The sequence below is a fragment of the Elephantulus edwardii genome, unplaced genomic scaffold (assembly GCF_000299155.1).
Source record: "Elephantulus edwardii isolate Elephantulus edwardi_28Jun2011 unplaced genomic scaffold, EleEdw1.0 scaffold00005, whole genome shotgun sequence".
Lineage (NCBI taxonomy): Eukaryota > Metazoa > Chordata > Mammalia > Macroscelidea > Macroscelididae > Elephantulus > Elephantulus edwardii.
The window spans coordinates 35,148,496-35,163,500 of record NW_006399755.1 but is presented as its reverse complement, the minus strand read 5'-3'; the positions used below and the strand labels follow the sequence as shown (position 1 = coordinate 35,163,500).

The 15,005-nt window shown below is 40.9% G+C and overlaps 1 protein-coding gene across 2 annotated transcripts in view; it reads left to right on the top strand.

Moving 5' to 3' along the window:
- WLS (wntless Wnt ligand secretion mediator) overlaps positions 1–15,005 on the top strand; it is a 174,977-nt gene that overhangs the window by 148,398 nt on the left and 11,574 nt on the right. For both annotated transcript variants that reach the window (XM_006879785.1, XM_006879786.1), the window contains one exon: positions 11,066–11,219. In XM_006879785.1, coding sequence (XP_006879847.1) covers positions 11,066–11,219 — 154 coding nt within the window. The remainder of the gene's footprint in view (positions 1–11,065; positions 11,220–15,005) is intronic.

The following is a 15,005-nucleotide window of genomic DNA, read 5'->3' as shown; positions in this document are numbered from 1 at the left end:
GCCTGGAGAAACAGAATTTCAAGTAAGATGGGTCCAAGAAGAAAAGACAATGCCAAGATGGGATCCCAAGGAGGCAAAAAGCAAGGATATCTTAGCCCTAACACATGTCTTTACCATTATGTAAATTTTGGGTCATTCTCCACACACCCCTGCCTCTTTCATGTCTTTTCTAAGAGCTCCTTCCACCTGAAGTCAAACAGAGACATTTTGGTGTCCTTTACGGTTACTTAGGGCCACTGTTGTGAAGAAGAATGTGGTGTCAGAATCAGAGGAATACTCATTAACAACCTGCGTTGCTTGTTTAAAGTAATGAGGACTTCATGCGCTTGCTGCAGAAGAGCAAAGACAACGGCCTGCAATATGCGTTACAGCTCAACATCAAGAAGACAGAAAATCCTTACCACTTGACACATAGGCAACATTAGGATATACAGATTGAAGTTGTCATCTATTTTATCTTGCTTGGATCCACAATCAATACCCTTCGTACCAACAGTCAGGAGATCAGGAGATGTATGGCATTGGACATGTCTGTTGTCAGGGACTTCTCCAAATTACTGAAGAGTAATGGTATAATTTTCAAGACTGAAGTACATAGGGTCACTAAGAGTTGCAGGTGACTCAATAGCACATACAACAACAAGGTGTTATGTGCCTGAAAGCTGGACAATGAGGAAGACAGAAAAATTAATGCCTTGGTTTTGAGCTGTGATGTTTGAGAAGAGTACTGGTATCCCATGGACTCCCAAAAGAACAAACAGATATGTCTTGGAGAAGGTGCAGCCTGAATGTTCCTTGTAGACAAGGATGGAAGAGCTTCATCTCACATACTTTGAACATATTACAAGGAGCAGCTATTCCTTGGAGAGGGACATCGTTCTTGGAAAGGAGGAGGGTTAGTAAAAGAGAGGAAGACCCTATATAAGATGTATTAACACAGTGGCTGTAGCAATGGGTTCAGATGTGTCAGTAATAATGAGGATGGCACAGGATAGGACAGGGTTCAGATCTATTGTTCATAGGGTCACTATGAGTCACACTTGACTCAACAACACCTAACAACAACCGCAAGGCAAGAATTAATAACCTTGGTTATATGGTCATAATTTCAAGCCAATTTCTATTGGCCACCATCCTCTCTAAGAGAGAAAGATGGGCCGTCTCCTCCCGTAAAGACTTAGAGCCTGGGAAAGCAGATGGAGGATCACCGTGAGCCAGAATCAACCCTGTGGAAGTAGGTTTGGTTTTGAGGCTGGAATGAATCATATACATGCTTAAACCAAAAATTCAAATCCATTTCCATCAAGTCAAATCCAGCTTAGAGTGGCTCTCCAGGTCAGAGTTTCAAGGGAATTCCGGGGGTATAGTCTATAGGGAGTTATGCTGCTAAGCCAAAGAGGGGTGCCAAATGCACCAACAGCTCCTTGAGAGAAATTTGGGCAATTTCCTCCCATACAGTCTGCAACTTCTGAAAACCCACGAGAGGGTCAGTCAATTCTGACTTAACAGAAATGAGAGGATGGGGTGAGGGTGGGGGTGGGGACTGCCCCATATGGTTTCCAAGGATGAAATCTTCTCAGGAATAGGGTGAGTTTAAGTCACCTACTTTTTCTTTAGTTACTATGCTCTTAAACTCTGTGCCATCAGGGCTTCTTTGTGTACATGCTTAATTATAGATTACACACACACACTCACACACATACACACACCCCCCCCCAGTTGTCTCCAAGTTAATTTGTACTCATGGTGACCCCATAGTCTGCCTAATAGAACTATGCTTCAGTGGCTAACTTTTTGAAAGTAGATCTCGAGACCTTTTATGTCTAATTAGTGTGCCCTTATAAGCAAAGAAGACTTTTCTTCCAAGGAGTCTAGTTTGTTTGTGGCTTCTCTGTGGAGAAAAAGATGCACATTCCGTTGCCCCAGCATTGCTAACATGGTTTCAGCCTGGGCTGGCTTTTTATATCTGCTGCGAAGGTCCACGCAGGGTGGATTTCAACTCTGAAGAGAGAGCAGTGAGGGTTTTTGGATTCCATTAGCTCTTCACATTCTTCCTGCTGACTTTTTTTTTTAAAAAAAGGTCTATTTATAGACATCTAAGACATTTTCAGGTATAACTCACAGTGTCCCAGGTACTGTATTAATATAGTCATCAGAGGGTTTATTTTTTAATGTCATTTTGGAATGTCTCAGCAATGATCTCACCTGAAAGAAAACCTATTGGGTAACTTTTTGAAATGGATCCCAGCCTTAGGTGAAAGGAATGTATTAAAACTCCCATTATCCTCTCGGGCTTGCTGGGAGAGCTTGCATTTTAAAGCCCCATGAAATATAATACGAGGGGATCTCGCCAGGATATTGAAGCTCTGAGGCCAGGAATGAAAGGCTGGTGGAAGCTGTGGAATGCAGTGACCTTGAGGCTTTGTAGCTGGGTACTGAGATGCAGTCTTTTAATGCCTACTATTTTAATGGCCTCAGTCATAGCAACCAAGATATGGTACATCACAGTCTGGTATTTCAGCCACTTTCCTCTGGGGGAAGCAGCAGGCGGGGGTGGGGGGGGGAAGAGGCGTTCCAATCAGAGGTGGCAGGCATTAGGGAACAGCTGTGCAATGCAGGGGGACAAGGTCACCGACCTTCACTAAGGAAGCCCCCAGGTGCCTGACATTTGGTCAAGCCACATGCAGCAAACTCCCAGAGAAACTGTCCCCAGCCCTTTTTGTGTGTGTGATCATTTAATTCTGTTGCAGAGGAAATGTTTCCAGTAAGAGGGCTTGTGTCTGGGATGTGGATATCTTGTTGTTAAGTGGAATGTTGGTTGTCAAGACTACTGGGTGTAAAGGGATTTGACCTTCACTTGGCTCCAGGGGTATAATTGGGTGGTTTCACACAAAAGTAAATTGTTCCAATGTAAAACCAGGAAAAAACAGAGACTTTTAGAAATACAGCTTATACAGAGAGAGATTTCTTTCTTGAAGGGGAGGGGGTGTATAAGGAAATTGAAGGTACCTGATGTTTCTCTCTGAAAGTTAAAAAGAGGTAACTGTCACTTCTTGCATTGGCATTAATAAAATTTGGATTTACAAAGACTGCTCTGTTGAGGCTGGTTATTGTGGTACCTATTGGTGGGAATTTGCTCAGAGCTCAGGATGTCCCAGGCATGAATAATTGAATGAGGAGAGGGAAAAGCCAGGCCCAGTCTTCCAACAGTAGAGTCACACTATATGCACAGTTCATTTATGCAAATGCGTCTCCTCGCCCTCAGCAGAAAATAGTGCATTTAGAGATTACAAATTAAATCGTGCCCTTGATTCCAAACAGCATGTATGTATCCCAGAGCACACCCAAGATGGGAGCATGAATCCATTGCAAATTAGTATGTTAGAAATGGATTCTATTAGCAAAATGTAATTTTAAAGGAGAATCACTGGGATGAGGTACTCATATGGCCTTCATAAGGTTCTTATACAGGAGCTGAGACTAATGGAGGATGCTATGGATTCACGGTTTGGAATTGGGAAGGGAGTGTGTCAGGCTTGTATTCTCTCTCTATACCTATTCAATCTGCATGCTGAGCAAATTATCCAAGAAGCTGGACACTGTGAGGAGGAGTGTGGCATCAGGATTGGAGGGAGACTCATTAATAACCTGGGTTATATAGGTGACACAACCTTGCTTGCTGAAAGTGAGAAGGACTTGAAGCATTTGCTATAGAAGATCAAGAAATGCAGCCTTCAGTATGGATTGCATCTAAATGGCAGGAAAACAAAGATTCTTACCACTGGACCAAGAGGGAGCATCATGATGGATAGAGAGGAGAGTGAAACTGTCAACAGCTTCATCGTGCTTGGAGCCACAATTAACACCCTTGGTATAAGCAGTCAGGAGATAAGGAGATGCGTTGCACTGGGAAAATCTGCAGTCAGGGACTTTTCCAAATAATTGCGAGTAGTGATGTCAGTTTGAGGACTAAGGTGCGTCTGATTCAAGCCATAGTCTCTGATTACTAGCTATCTGAGAGCTGGAACATGGATAAGGATAACAGAAAAAGAATTAATGCCTGTGAGCTTGGCAAAGAATACTGAATATCTCATGGACAGCAACAGAACAAACAGATATGTCTTGGAGAAGGTGCAGCCAGAGTGCTCTTTGGAGGCAAGAATGATGAGGCTTCACCCGACATACTTCAGGTATGTTGCTACGAGGGGAAATTCCTTGGAGAAGGACATGATGCTGGGAATGAAAGAGGGTCAGCAAAGGAAAGGAATACCCTCAACCAGGTGGATTGATATGGTGACTGCTGCAATGGACTCTTGTGTATCAAGAAGTGTGAGGATGGCATAGGATAGAACAGAGTTCACATCTTTTGGTCATAGGGTCTCTATGAGTCTTGCTCAACTCGATGACATCTAACAGCAACAAGAACATATATCATTAGGGAGCTCTGGTGGCTTAGTGGTAGGGGACAATGCTGCCAACACAAAGGTTAATGGCTAGAATTCACCAGCTGCTTCATAGGAGAAAGATGATCAGTCTCCTCTCCTGTGATTTACTACCTCTTAAAACCCACTGGATGGTCAGTTAGGAATCAGTTCCAATTCCACAGTATGCAACAATAGCAACAATACATCATTATATTTAGAGCACTCTTGGTAACAGCAGCCAGGAAATCAGGAGACGAATTACATTGGGAAAGTCAGCTGTGAGGGACCTCTCAAGAGTACTGAAGAGCAGCGATGTCAGGCTGGAGACTAAGGTGCACCTGATCCAGGCTATATAGTCTTTGCAATTACATGCTATGCATCAGAGAGTTGGACAGTGAATAGGGATGACAGAAAGAGAATTGATGCCTTTGAACTGTGGTGCTAGAGAAGAGTGTTAAATATACCATGGACTGCTGGGAGAACAAACAGGTTTGTCCTGGAGAGGGTGAAGCCAGAATGCTCCTTGGAGTCAAGGATTCTGAAGCTTTGTCTGACATACTTTGGGCATGTTGTAAGGAGGGACTGGTCCTTGGAGAGGGACATCATGTTTGGGAGAGTGGAGGGTTACCCAATGAGTTGGATCAATTCTGTGAGTGGAGTGGTGGGAATGAGTATATCTGAGACAGCGAGGTTGGCACAGGTTAGAATGGTGTTTAGGGCTCTTGTACATAGGGTCGCTATCAGTTGCAAGTGACTTGATGGCACATAACAACAGCAACATACAATACATTGCTCTATACTACTATATATTATACTAAGAAGAAAGGTCTGGCAATCTGTTTCCAAAAATAAGCCAGTGAAAAAACACTGTGGATCACACAGCGTATTGTCCAATATACTGCTGAAAGTTGAGCCTCCTAGGTTGAACAGCACTCAAAACAGGACTCAAATTACTCATGTATATGCCAATGGGCAACATTTTGCTCCATTGTATGTGTGGGCTCTATGAATCAGAGCCAACTCCACAGCAATGAATAGCAACAAAGAACATGTTAACATACAGATTTGAATATAAAAAAGTTTGTGCCTGTAAACTTTATGATTGATGTATATACCAGGGACAATTAAGTACATTTTCCAAAGAAATTTAGACTTACACAATAGTTACCTCATAATGAATTGAAGCTCAACATCAAGAAAACAAAGATTCTCACCATTGGGCCAATTGGCAGCATCATGATAGATGGAGAAGGGATTGAGATTGCCAACAGCTTTAGTTTGCTTGGCTCCACAATCAACACTCTTGGTACCAGCAGCCAGGAAATAAAAAGAGAAATTGCATTGGGAAAGTCTGCTGTCAGGGATTTCTCCAGAGTACTAAAGACCAATGATGTTAGTCTAGAGACTAAGGTGCACCTGATCCAAGCCATGGTCTTTGCAATTACTTACTATGCATTAGAGACCTGTACCATGACTAAGGATGATAGAAGAAGAATCAATTCTTTTGTGTTGTGGTGCTGGAAAAGAGTGTTAAATATACCATGGAGTGCTAAGAGAACAAGCAAGTCTGTCCTGGATAGGATGAAGCCAAGCTGCACTTTGGAGGCAAGGATTTTGAAGTACCATCTGACATACTTTGGACATGTTGCAAGGAGGGACCAGTCCTTGGAGAGGACATTATGCTTGGAAGCATGGAGAGACAGTGCAAGAGAGGAAGACCCTCGATGAGATGGATTGATTCAGTGACTGGGGTAATGTGGATAGGTGTGTCAGAGAGTTTGAAATTAGCTCAGGATAGAGCAGAGTTCAGAGCAGTTGTATGGAGGGTCACTGTGAGTTGGAGTTGACGTTACGGCACATAACAACAACAATGATAAATTCAAAGAGTGGCCACCATTCAAGGTTATATCCCCACTCTTGTGCTGCATAATAGTTAAGGACACATTCTCTAGACTCAGAGACCACTATGTGCCTTACCAGTTTTTGAAACAATATTTCATCTCTTTGTGCCACACTTTACCCATGTGTTAAATTGAAATATTGCCAGCCTACCTCATGGACTTGCCATCAAGACCAAATAAGATATTTCATTTAAATTATTAAGGATAATGGCTGGAAGATCATTAGTGTTGAATAAATGTTGTTGATATCATTATTATTACAGAAATAATTTAGCCTTGCTAGCATCTTTGTTGACTTTGTTTTAAGTGACGATGAATTAATATAGTCAAGAGTAATATTTAAAATGAAATAACACTTATTACCCATTTGTATCTCCTCTCATTTTAAAATACCACTGTTATAGTATTTGCTGCACTTTTTTCCTCTTTATTTTACAGTCAAGTTGTTGTTAAGAGTTACGGTTCCTGATGCCCCTTAATACCTCCATGTGTTTGCACTTACGTTCCAATACATTTGCTCTCATCCATTCAAAAACTAGCTATTGAGCACCGCCTTACTCACAAACAGGTTTTTTCTTGTATTTGGATGGCAAGAATCTGTGTATCAGAAGGTGCTCTAGTGACGTGTGTTGTGTGTGATAATGAAAGAAAGGTCAGAATTTTGAATCTACCAGCTGTTCCAGAGGAGAAAGGTGGATAATTTCAAATCTCCTGTAAAGATTTATGGGCTACAAATCCCAATGAAGGGTTGCAAGGAATTGAATTGACTCAATGGGAGTGGATTTGGCTTTAATATATTAATAATCCCTCCTCCCTTCCTTATATGTATTCAGAATTACCCTCTATGCTAACTAGTTACTGTTGTCGTTGTTAGGTCACCTTGTCCTAGCTTATACCATATACCATCCTCATCATCTCTGACACACATCTCTTCAACGCCTTGCTGAAGTCACTTTGTCAGTTCACCTCATTGAGGGTCTTCCCCTCTTTCAGTGACCCTCCACTTTTCCAAGCATGATGTCCCTTTCCAAGGAGTAGCTTCTCCTAGAAACATGCCCAAAGCACATGAGGCAAAGTTTCACCATTCTTGCTTCCAAGGGACATTCTGCTGCACTTACTAGTTATAAAATTGAGACATTCTGTATTTAGGGAGCTCCTCTGGTGGCTTAGTGTTAAGAATTATCCTGCCACCCCAATGGCAGTCCTAATCTAACTGGTGCTCCATGGGAGAAAGATAGGCAGTCTCCTCCCATCTCAGGCAGTGAGATTTACTGCCTCTGAAAATTCACTGGCAGCTCAGCTGTGACTCCTTAGTCCATAACAACAACAAAAGGTGCAACTAGCTAGCTCACTTGTCCACTAACCTAAAGATTTGGAGATGTGAGTCCAGCCAGAGGCACCTTGGAGAAAAGACCTGCTGATCTATTTCTAAAAGATCAGCTATTAAATCCTATAGGGCACAGCTCTACCCTGACACTCCTGCAGTTTCCATGATTCACAATTGACTGAAGTCACTGGTGTATGTTTCTTATTGGTTCGTTTTTGTTACTTATAAGAAGAAAGAATGACATTAGGGGACATTTCTAAGAATACCTAATGCTAGTGCCTGAATACTGCTGCATCATCCTGTAATAACTATACTTATAAAAATTGTTCCTTGCAAACAAAACAAACCAACACATATATATTGTTCTATACTACTATATATTGTTGGGATTATCATAAAATACTTTTGTATAATTTTTCTAAAAAAGATTTCATGGTGGTAGTTTATTTATGAATCATAAATAGCAGCAATAATGCATTTACAAAACCAAGTGAAAAATGCATTAACAAAACCAAGTGAAAACTGGCCAATCTGTAATGGTCATTGTGGTTAACTGACCTTTCAGGTCTCTCAAGAAGACATACCCATCTGGTGACCTTTGCTATCCCTTGAGCACCAGTGGGTGATGGGTTAAACAGGACCCCCCAAACACACTCCAGCATCACAAGAAGAAAGTGTAGTCACCCTGCTTGTTAAATTGATCAATGTTTAGATCTAGTATGATACCTTACAACTTAGAAAGGACCTCTGGAGGAAGCTGGTGTAACCCAGCCTCATTGAGCTGTCTAGGGGACAATTGTCTGATACTTTCTTCTTGTTAAACTTTTCTGTAGCAGACATAGTGGTCAAAATCATTTTATTGATCTCAGAGCTAGCAGAAATTTTTAGACACTCAACAGTTCCGTTGACAGCTCCCAACACAATCCATATGTCATCAGATAACGCTTTGAAACGATTACCAATCCATTAGCAGTTAAAAGTAGCTTCTGTATGTATCTTGTAAAATTGTACAGCATATGAGAGCTTTAGAATTATGTTCATGAGTGGATAAATAATGATTTAGTCAATATTTACCATGTGCCAGACAATGTCTAATTTTTTTTTCCTAAATTAACTCTCCTCAGTAAACTTGGCAATTGGTAGGCATCATCTCTTTTTTACACTTAAAGAAACTGAAGTGCTGCATCTTAATAATTGTTTTACTTTAAGACAAAAATTAAGAAAGATTATGTGGCCACAGTGGGGAAATGCAGGATCCACTCTGCAGGGCTAACTTGCGTCATAACTGAAAGGTGGAGGCTCCTAAGAAAGAGGACAGACTCAGCCATTCCATTCTGAGAGATCTACCATCAGAAACGCTGCACAGTATGCTTCTACTATGCCACACACAAAGTCATAATAGAAGTCAGATTCAACTCAGCAGCAACTGGTTTTGTCTGTGTGGTTTAAATTGTTCATTTAGTTGATGTCTTTGAGGGGTCTGTGATGCATCAGGCACTGACTATTACCAAGAAACTGAACCAAACCTGTGGCCATTGAGTCAATTCAAATTCACAGTGACTCTGTTTGTTGTTCCTTTGTTGTTAGGTGCCGTCCAGGTGACAACAACTTCAAATGACTCTACTGAACAGGCTAAAATTGCCCGTAGTATTATCAAGACTATAAATCTTTATGGAAGCAGACTGCCCCTTCTTTCTCCCGTAGAACACCTTGTGAGGTCCAACAACCAGTTTTTTTGTTAGTAATCAAATACTTTAGCAGCAGAGCCACTAGTGCAGAAACATACCTATCTTTGCCTTCAGGGAGTTTACATTTAGCTGGAAAGACAGAGAAGAAACAGTTATAACTGTGTAGAAGTGCTAGACTCTAGCATATTTTTTTAAAAATATAGAATAAAAATGCATTACTGTATAAGAAGAGATTGGTAACTGTGCTCAAACACTAGTGCCTAGAAAGAGACTTGAATAGGCTGATGGTGAGAAAGAAGACCCTTCACATGTGGAAGCCCCTGGGCCATCTGCACAGCCTGGGTTTATATCCCCAGGTGAAGGGAATGGGTGATTGAAGCAGGAGTGCTGTGGTGGTGTTAGGTCCCATCACGTCCACCGTGACTCATAGTGACCCTATGAACAATGGATCTGAACTCTGTCCTATCTTGTGCCATCCTCATCTCCTCTCGTATACTTGACCCCACTGTTAGTCAGTGTGTCAACCCATCTTGTTGAGGATCTTCCTTCCTTTCTCTGATCTTCACCTTTCCCAGCAGGATGTCTTTTTCCCCCTAAGGACTGACCTCTCCAACAACATACCAAAGTACATGAGAAGAAGCTTCACCATCCTTGCCTCCATGTGCATATAGGAAAAAGCACTCACTGATTCTAATCCCACCAAGTCTCTTCAAATTTAAAATGCCAGGCATCAAAAAGAAAAGAATGCCTGTAATTCAGTATAAAAATTCTTAAATTGTGTTCCCTCCAAGAAACACATAGCAGCCAATACTTAACTTACGATGCCAACCGTAATTATTATCCCTCTCCAGATTCACCCATGACCCTGAGATTTATAGAATCTCAGGGTCCCTCATTTCTCAGTGTGGTTTTGGGTTTAGAAATTCCTGGGAGTATTTCATCAGCTCATTGGTCTTCATCAGGGTATTTGTATCTTGAGAAGCTGCGTAGAGTAATAGAGGAAAGAGTTGGAGCTCTACAGACAGTTTGTATCCTGGCTGTAATCCATTTTTTCAAAAGTACTTGTCCTCTCTAAACCTTCGTTTCCTCATCTGTGAGTGGAGATAATAATAGTAGCTATTTCATCTTGATGAAGAGCATTAAATGACTTAATGCCCATAAAGCTGTTAATGCGGTGATCGTCACCTGGCTGCACACAGTATTTAATGAGGAACCTTTAAAAATATTGATGCCCTCAAGTCTCTGACTTAATAATCGTAGAGTATGGACTGAGCCTCTAAGTGTTTTTTTTTTTAAGTTTCCCAAATGACTCTAATGCAACCAAAATGAGAACCACTAACTTTGTGCCTCACACGTAGAACCCCAAACCAAACCCATAGGCAGCAAGTTGAGTCTGACACTTAGGATACCAATATAATTGACTCAAATTTCTCCAGAGGTTTTCCAAGGCTCTCAATCATTTTTGGCAGCAGGCTGAACTATCTTTCTCCTGTGGAACTGTAGTTGGGATCCAACTGCTTTAACCAAAAGGAAGTCTGACACCTAGAAAACCCTCAGTTAACCTTAATGCATATTGGTATAATTCACAGTAAAAAATTAAATATCTCTTCATCCTTCCTGAATGTAGAAGGAAAAGACTTTGTATTTGCATTAGTTGGGTTTTGCATTGGTATTGTGTGGGTTTCTTCTCTGGTATATGTGAATGTCACTATCTTTTTTCCATAGGTGACTGAAGGCCATTGGAAGTGGGGCGGGGTCACAGTCCAGGTGAACAGTGCCTTTTTCACCGGCATCTATGGAATGTGGAACCTGTACGTCTTTGCTTTGATGTTCTTATATGCACCATCCCACAAGAACTATGGGGATGACCAATCCAATGGTGAGTTCCAAGCTCTTTAGCACAACTTAATTCAAGTCAGGTAGTTTTGACAAGGTGACTAAGGCTGTAGGCTCATCCAGTCAAACCTTTTCCACCAGAGTGCTTTGAATACTGGCTACAACGAACAATGCTACTGGGGACACAGTAGCCATAGCTCAAAATATAACAAAAGCCAAAGAGTTCTTTAAGTTCCTTAATTTTGTATTATTACTGAAACTTTTGCACTATAGAATAGGTCATAGTTTTAATCCATACCTACAATCTGCCTTCCTAAACATATCAGCAAACTTGACTGTTGCAGTCTACCATCTATTCATTCTTTGAGTTTGAGGAGCCTGATCCTAAGAAATGTAGAGAGGAAGGACGGACCCTGAGTGTAGAGTATCAACATGCTTCCTTCCACTCCTGTTAATTTTTCTGCGTGCTTGTTGACCCAACTCCAAACCAATGCCCTTTCTCTAGTCCCCACAGTCTTCCTGACTTTTAGGCCTGATGTGTGCTGTCTTTCCTTGTGTCAAAACCCCAGAACTCTGATATGTAGGTACCTTAGGTAGCTTCTCCAATCCTGTCATTTTATGGATGAGGAAACAGACTCAGAGAAGGGACGGTCTTTCCTAAGGTTTCTCTTCTAGCCATGGCAGAGCGAAATGAGAAGCTGAGAGCTCCTTTTTCCCTACGGTGTGTGAATCTAACTTTATCCTTTCTTCCCACCTTTTCTGTCATAGCAAGGTACATACTATTCCAAAAACCAAAGATGAGTGTCCTCTAATGAATGCCTTTCACCCTGCCTCCGGCCAGAGGGCAGGGCTTCAGATCTGTATGTTTTACGCTTCTCCAATCACTAATGTAAGCCTTGCTCATAGTTAGTGCTGTTTGAATGAGTAGATCATGTGTCCAGCCTCCGTCTGGACCAGTGGAAACCATACCCATCTTTATGGCTCCTCCTGGAAACCTATTGCTAATCACCCCAATTAGAATCCAGCAAATTGTGGCCAGTGAGGTATTGTTTCCAGGAAATCTTAATAGGTCCCAGTAGTCAAATGAGTCTGAGAAGTTCCGAGTTGACCAGCATTCATGAAGTTTGTGCTACATGGTATCTTAGTGACTTTAGTATATTCATTTGTACTGTGAGCTTAAGGGGACTGTTGTTACTGTTGAGTACTATCAAGTCAGAACTGACTCATAGCTGACCCTCCAGCAGGTTTTCAGGGGCAGTAAATTACATAGGAGCAGATAGTCCATCTTTTTTTTTTCCAGAGAGCAGCTGGTAGATTAGAACCGCATACCTTTGGGTTGTCAGCACAATTCCTTCTCACCAAATGACCAAAGCTAGTAACAGAATATCCTGTAATTATAACACTGTTTGGCTTTGGAACCCCTTTTCTGAACACTTTATCTTTTGGGACAAGTGTTCTAAAGAATAGACCTTGGGGAATATGACTTGACATATCCTATGACATACACTATGGAAGCCCCCCCTCCCCCATAGTAAATAAATTGACCTAAATATTTTCTCTCTTGATGAAACATTAGCTACTTAGAAGCAAGGAATAGTTCTTCAGTATGCTTTAAAAATGGTGAGTTAATGATGGCTTATAAAAGTTCTACTGTATTAGCCATCATATTTCACAGCTGAGTCACTGATACAGAGAGGGAGCAAAAAGGTAGAAAGTTAAAGGCATGAGAGATGGAGATAGAGAATCAGGGAGAGTAAGATACCTGTGCTGAGCATCGGGGATGGTAAAGTGGGTCCAACCCCCATGTAGGTGCTGTGCTGTCATTGCATCCAAACATCAGAGACCTCACTTTCCTCCTACTCATTGTGATAAAAGTCTCTGGACATGCTCACGGTCAAGTGCAACTCTGACCGGAATAAATGCTTTTGACTGATCTACCCCCTCCCAAGACTCAGTCTTAATAGGAACTCAGTCCTTTTTAGGAGGTTTGTAAACTAAGGAGCTGCCCTTTTCACTCCCAGAGATACTTCAGCTTACTGTCCAATCTTATTATCACCCTGCAAAGAACATGGGAGCATGCGGCCTCACAGTGGACCTCCATGACTCTAGCAGGAAGGGTTGCTGGACTTGTGAATAAGAATCTTGATTTCACTGTAGGATCTCGGTTAGCTTTGGTCAAAATCCACATGACCTTGTCTTGATTTTATGGTTGATCCCAATTAGATGAAGTTCCTTACTTCCAGGGAAATAACTACATAAAGCACGCGGTGGATGTCCTAGGATATGGAAATGATGAGTAATAGTTTACTAGATACCTGTACTGCCTTTGTAAATTGTGGCCTTATTGATTCTGATTCTTGGTGACCTCTGTTTGGAGAGTATTCTTTGTTTGTTTAGCATTTTCCTTTTTTTTTAATGAAAGCTTACTGAAAACATGGATTTCCATTCATTTATTATTGCACATTTTCTTCCTACCCGCAGTCCCCCCAGCAAGTTCACGTTTCTCTTTCAAAAATTCATTCATTATTGCACAATTTCTTCCCCCTACCCAGTCCACTTTGCAATGCACCTCTTATTCTGGACTGTTGTCATGCAAATAATGCCTAATCATATATTCCTTTTAAACAGTTCTTTCCCTCATGTGTTCATTATTTACCCCCTCTTTTCTTAGTTTTCCCCTAACCCCAATGTCAGTCCTGTTTTATAACAATAGTGTTATGCAGTATTATTTTTTTTTTGTGACTGGGATATTTCATTCAGCATAATGTCCTCCCGGGTCACCCGTTTTGTATAATATTTTATGAATTTCTTGTTTTCAGTGTTGTGTAGTATTCCATTGTGTGAATATACCATGGTTTTTCTATCCATTTGTTTGTTGATGGGCACTTAGGTTGCTTCCATCTCTTTGCTTTATAAATAACACACCAATAAACATGGGTGTGCATATATCTTTTTGGGAAGAAGTTCTGGTTTCCTTAGGGTATATTCCCAGTTGTGCATTTGCTGGGTCAAATGGTATTTCTATTTCCCACTTTTTGAGAAAGCACCACAGTGCCTTCCATAATGGTTGTACCATTTTACACTCCTACCAGCTTTTGTCATTTGCTGCTTTGTTGAACTTTGCTATTGTTACTGGGGTGAGATGATATCTCATAGTTGTTCTTATTTGCATCTACCTTAGAGCTAGCGATTTTGAACTTTTTTTTTTCATGTGTTTGTTCGCCATCTTAATGTGTTCTTTGGTGAAGTGTCTATTCATATCCTATGCCCATTTTGCAATTGGATTGTTTATCTTGTTGAGGTGCTGGTATATTCTATAAATTCTAGATGTAAGTCCCTTATCAGATATGCCATTACCAAATATTTTTTGCCAGTCTGTGGCTTTCCTTTTTACACTATTAGAGAAGATTTTTGATGTGCCTACGGATTTGATTCTTAGAAGGTCACATCATCTATTTTATTCTCTCCTGGTTGTAGGTTTTTCAGGATGCTTGGAAAACTGTTCCTGTTGTGGATAAGGGCTTCTAGAGTTCTTCCGAGCTTTTCTCTGCTGAACTTCATAGTCCTTGGTTTTAATTCTAGGTCTTTGATCTACTTTGAGTTGGTTTTTGTGTATGGTTTGAGGTGTGGGGTCTTGATTGATTTTTTTCTACAGATAGTTTTTCAATTATGCCTTTTTCCAGTTCTGTTAATGTTTGTTTTGTATATTTTGCAGCTCTATCATTTGATGCATAGATATTTATTATGGTTATGTCCTCTTGTTCTAATGACACTTTAAACACTATTTAGTGACCTTCTTTGTCCTTTGTGATTTTTTTTATATGGTGAT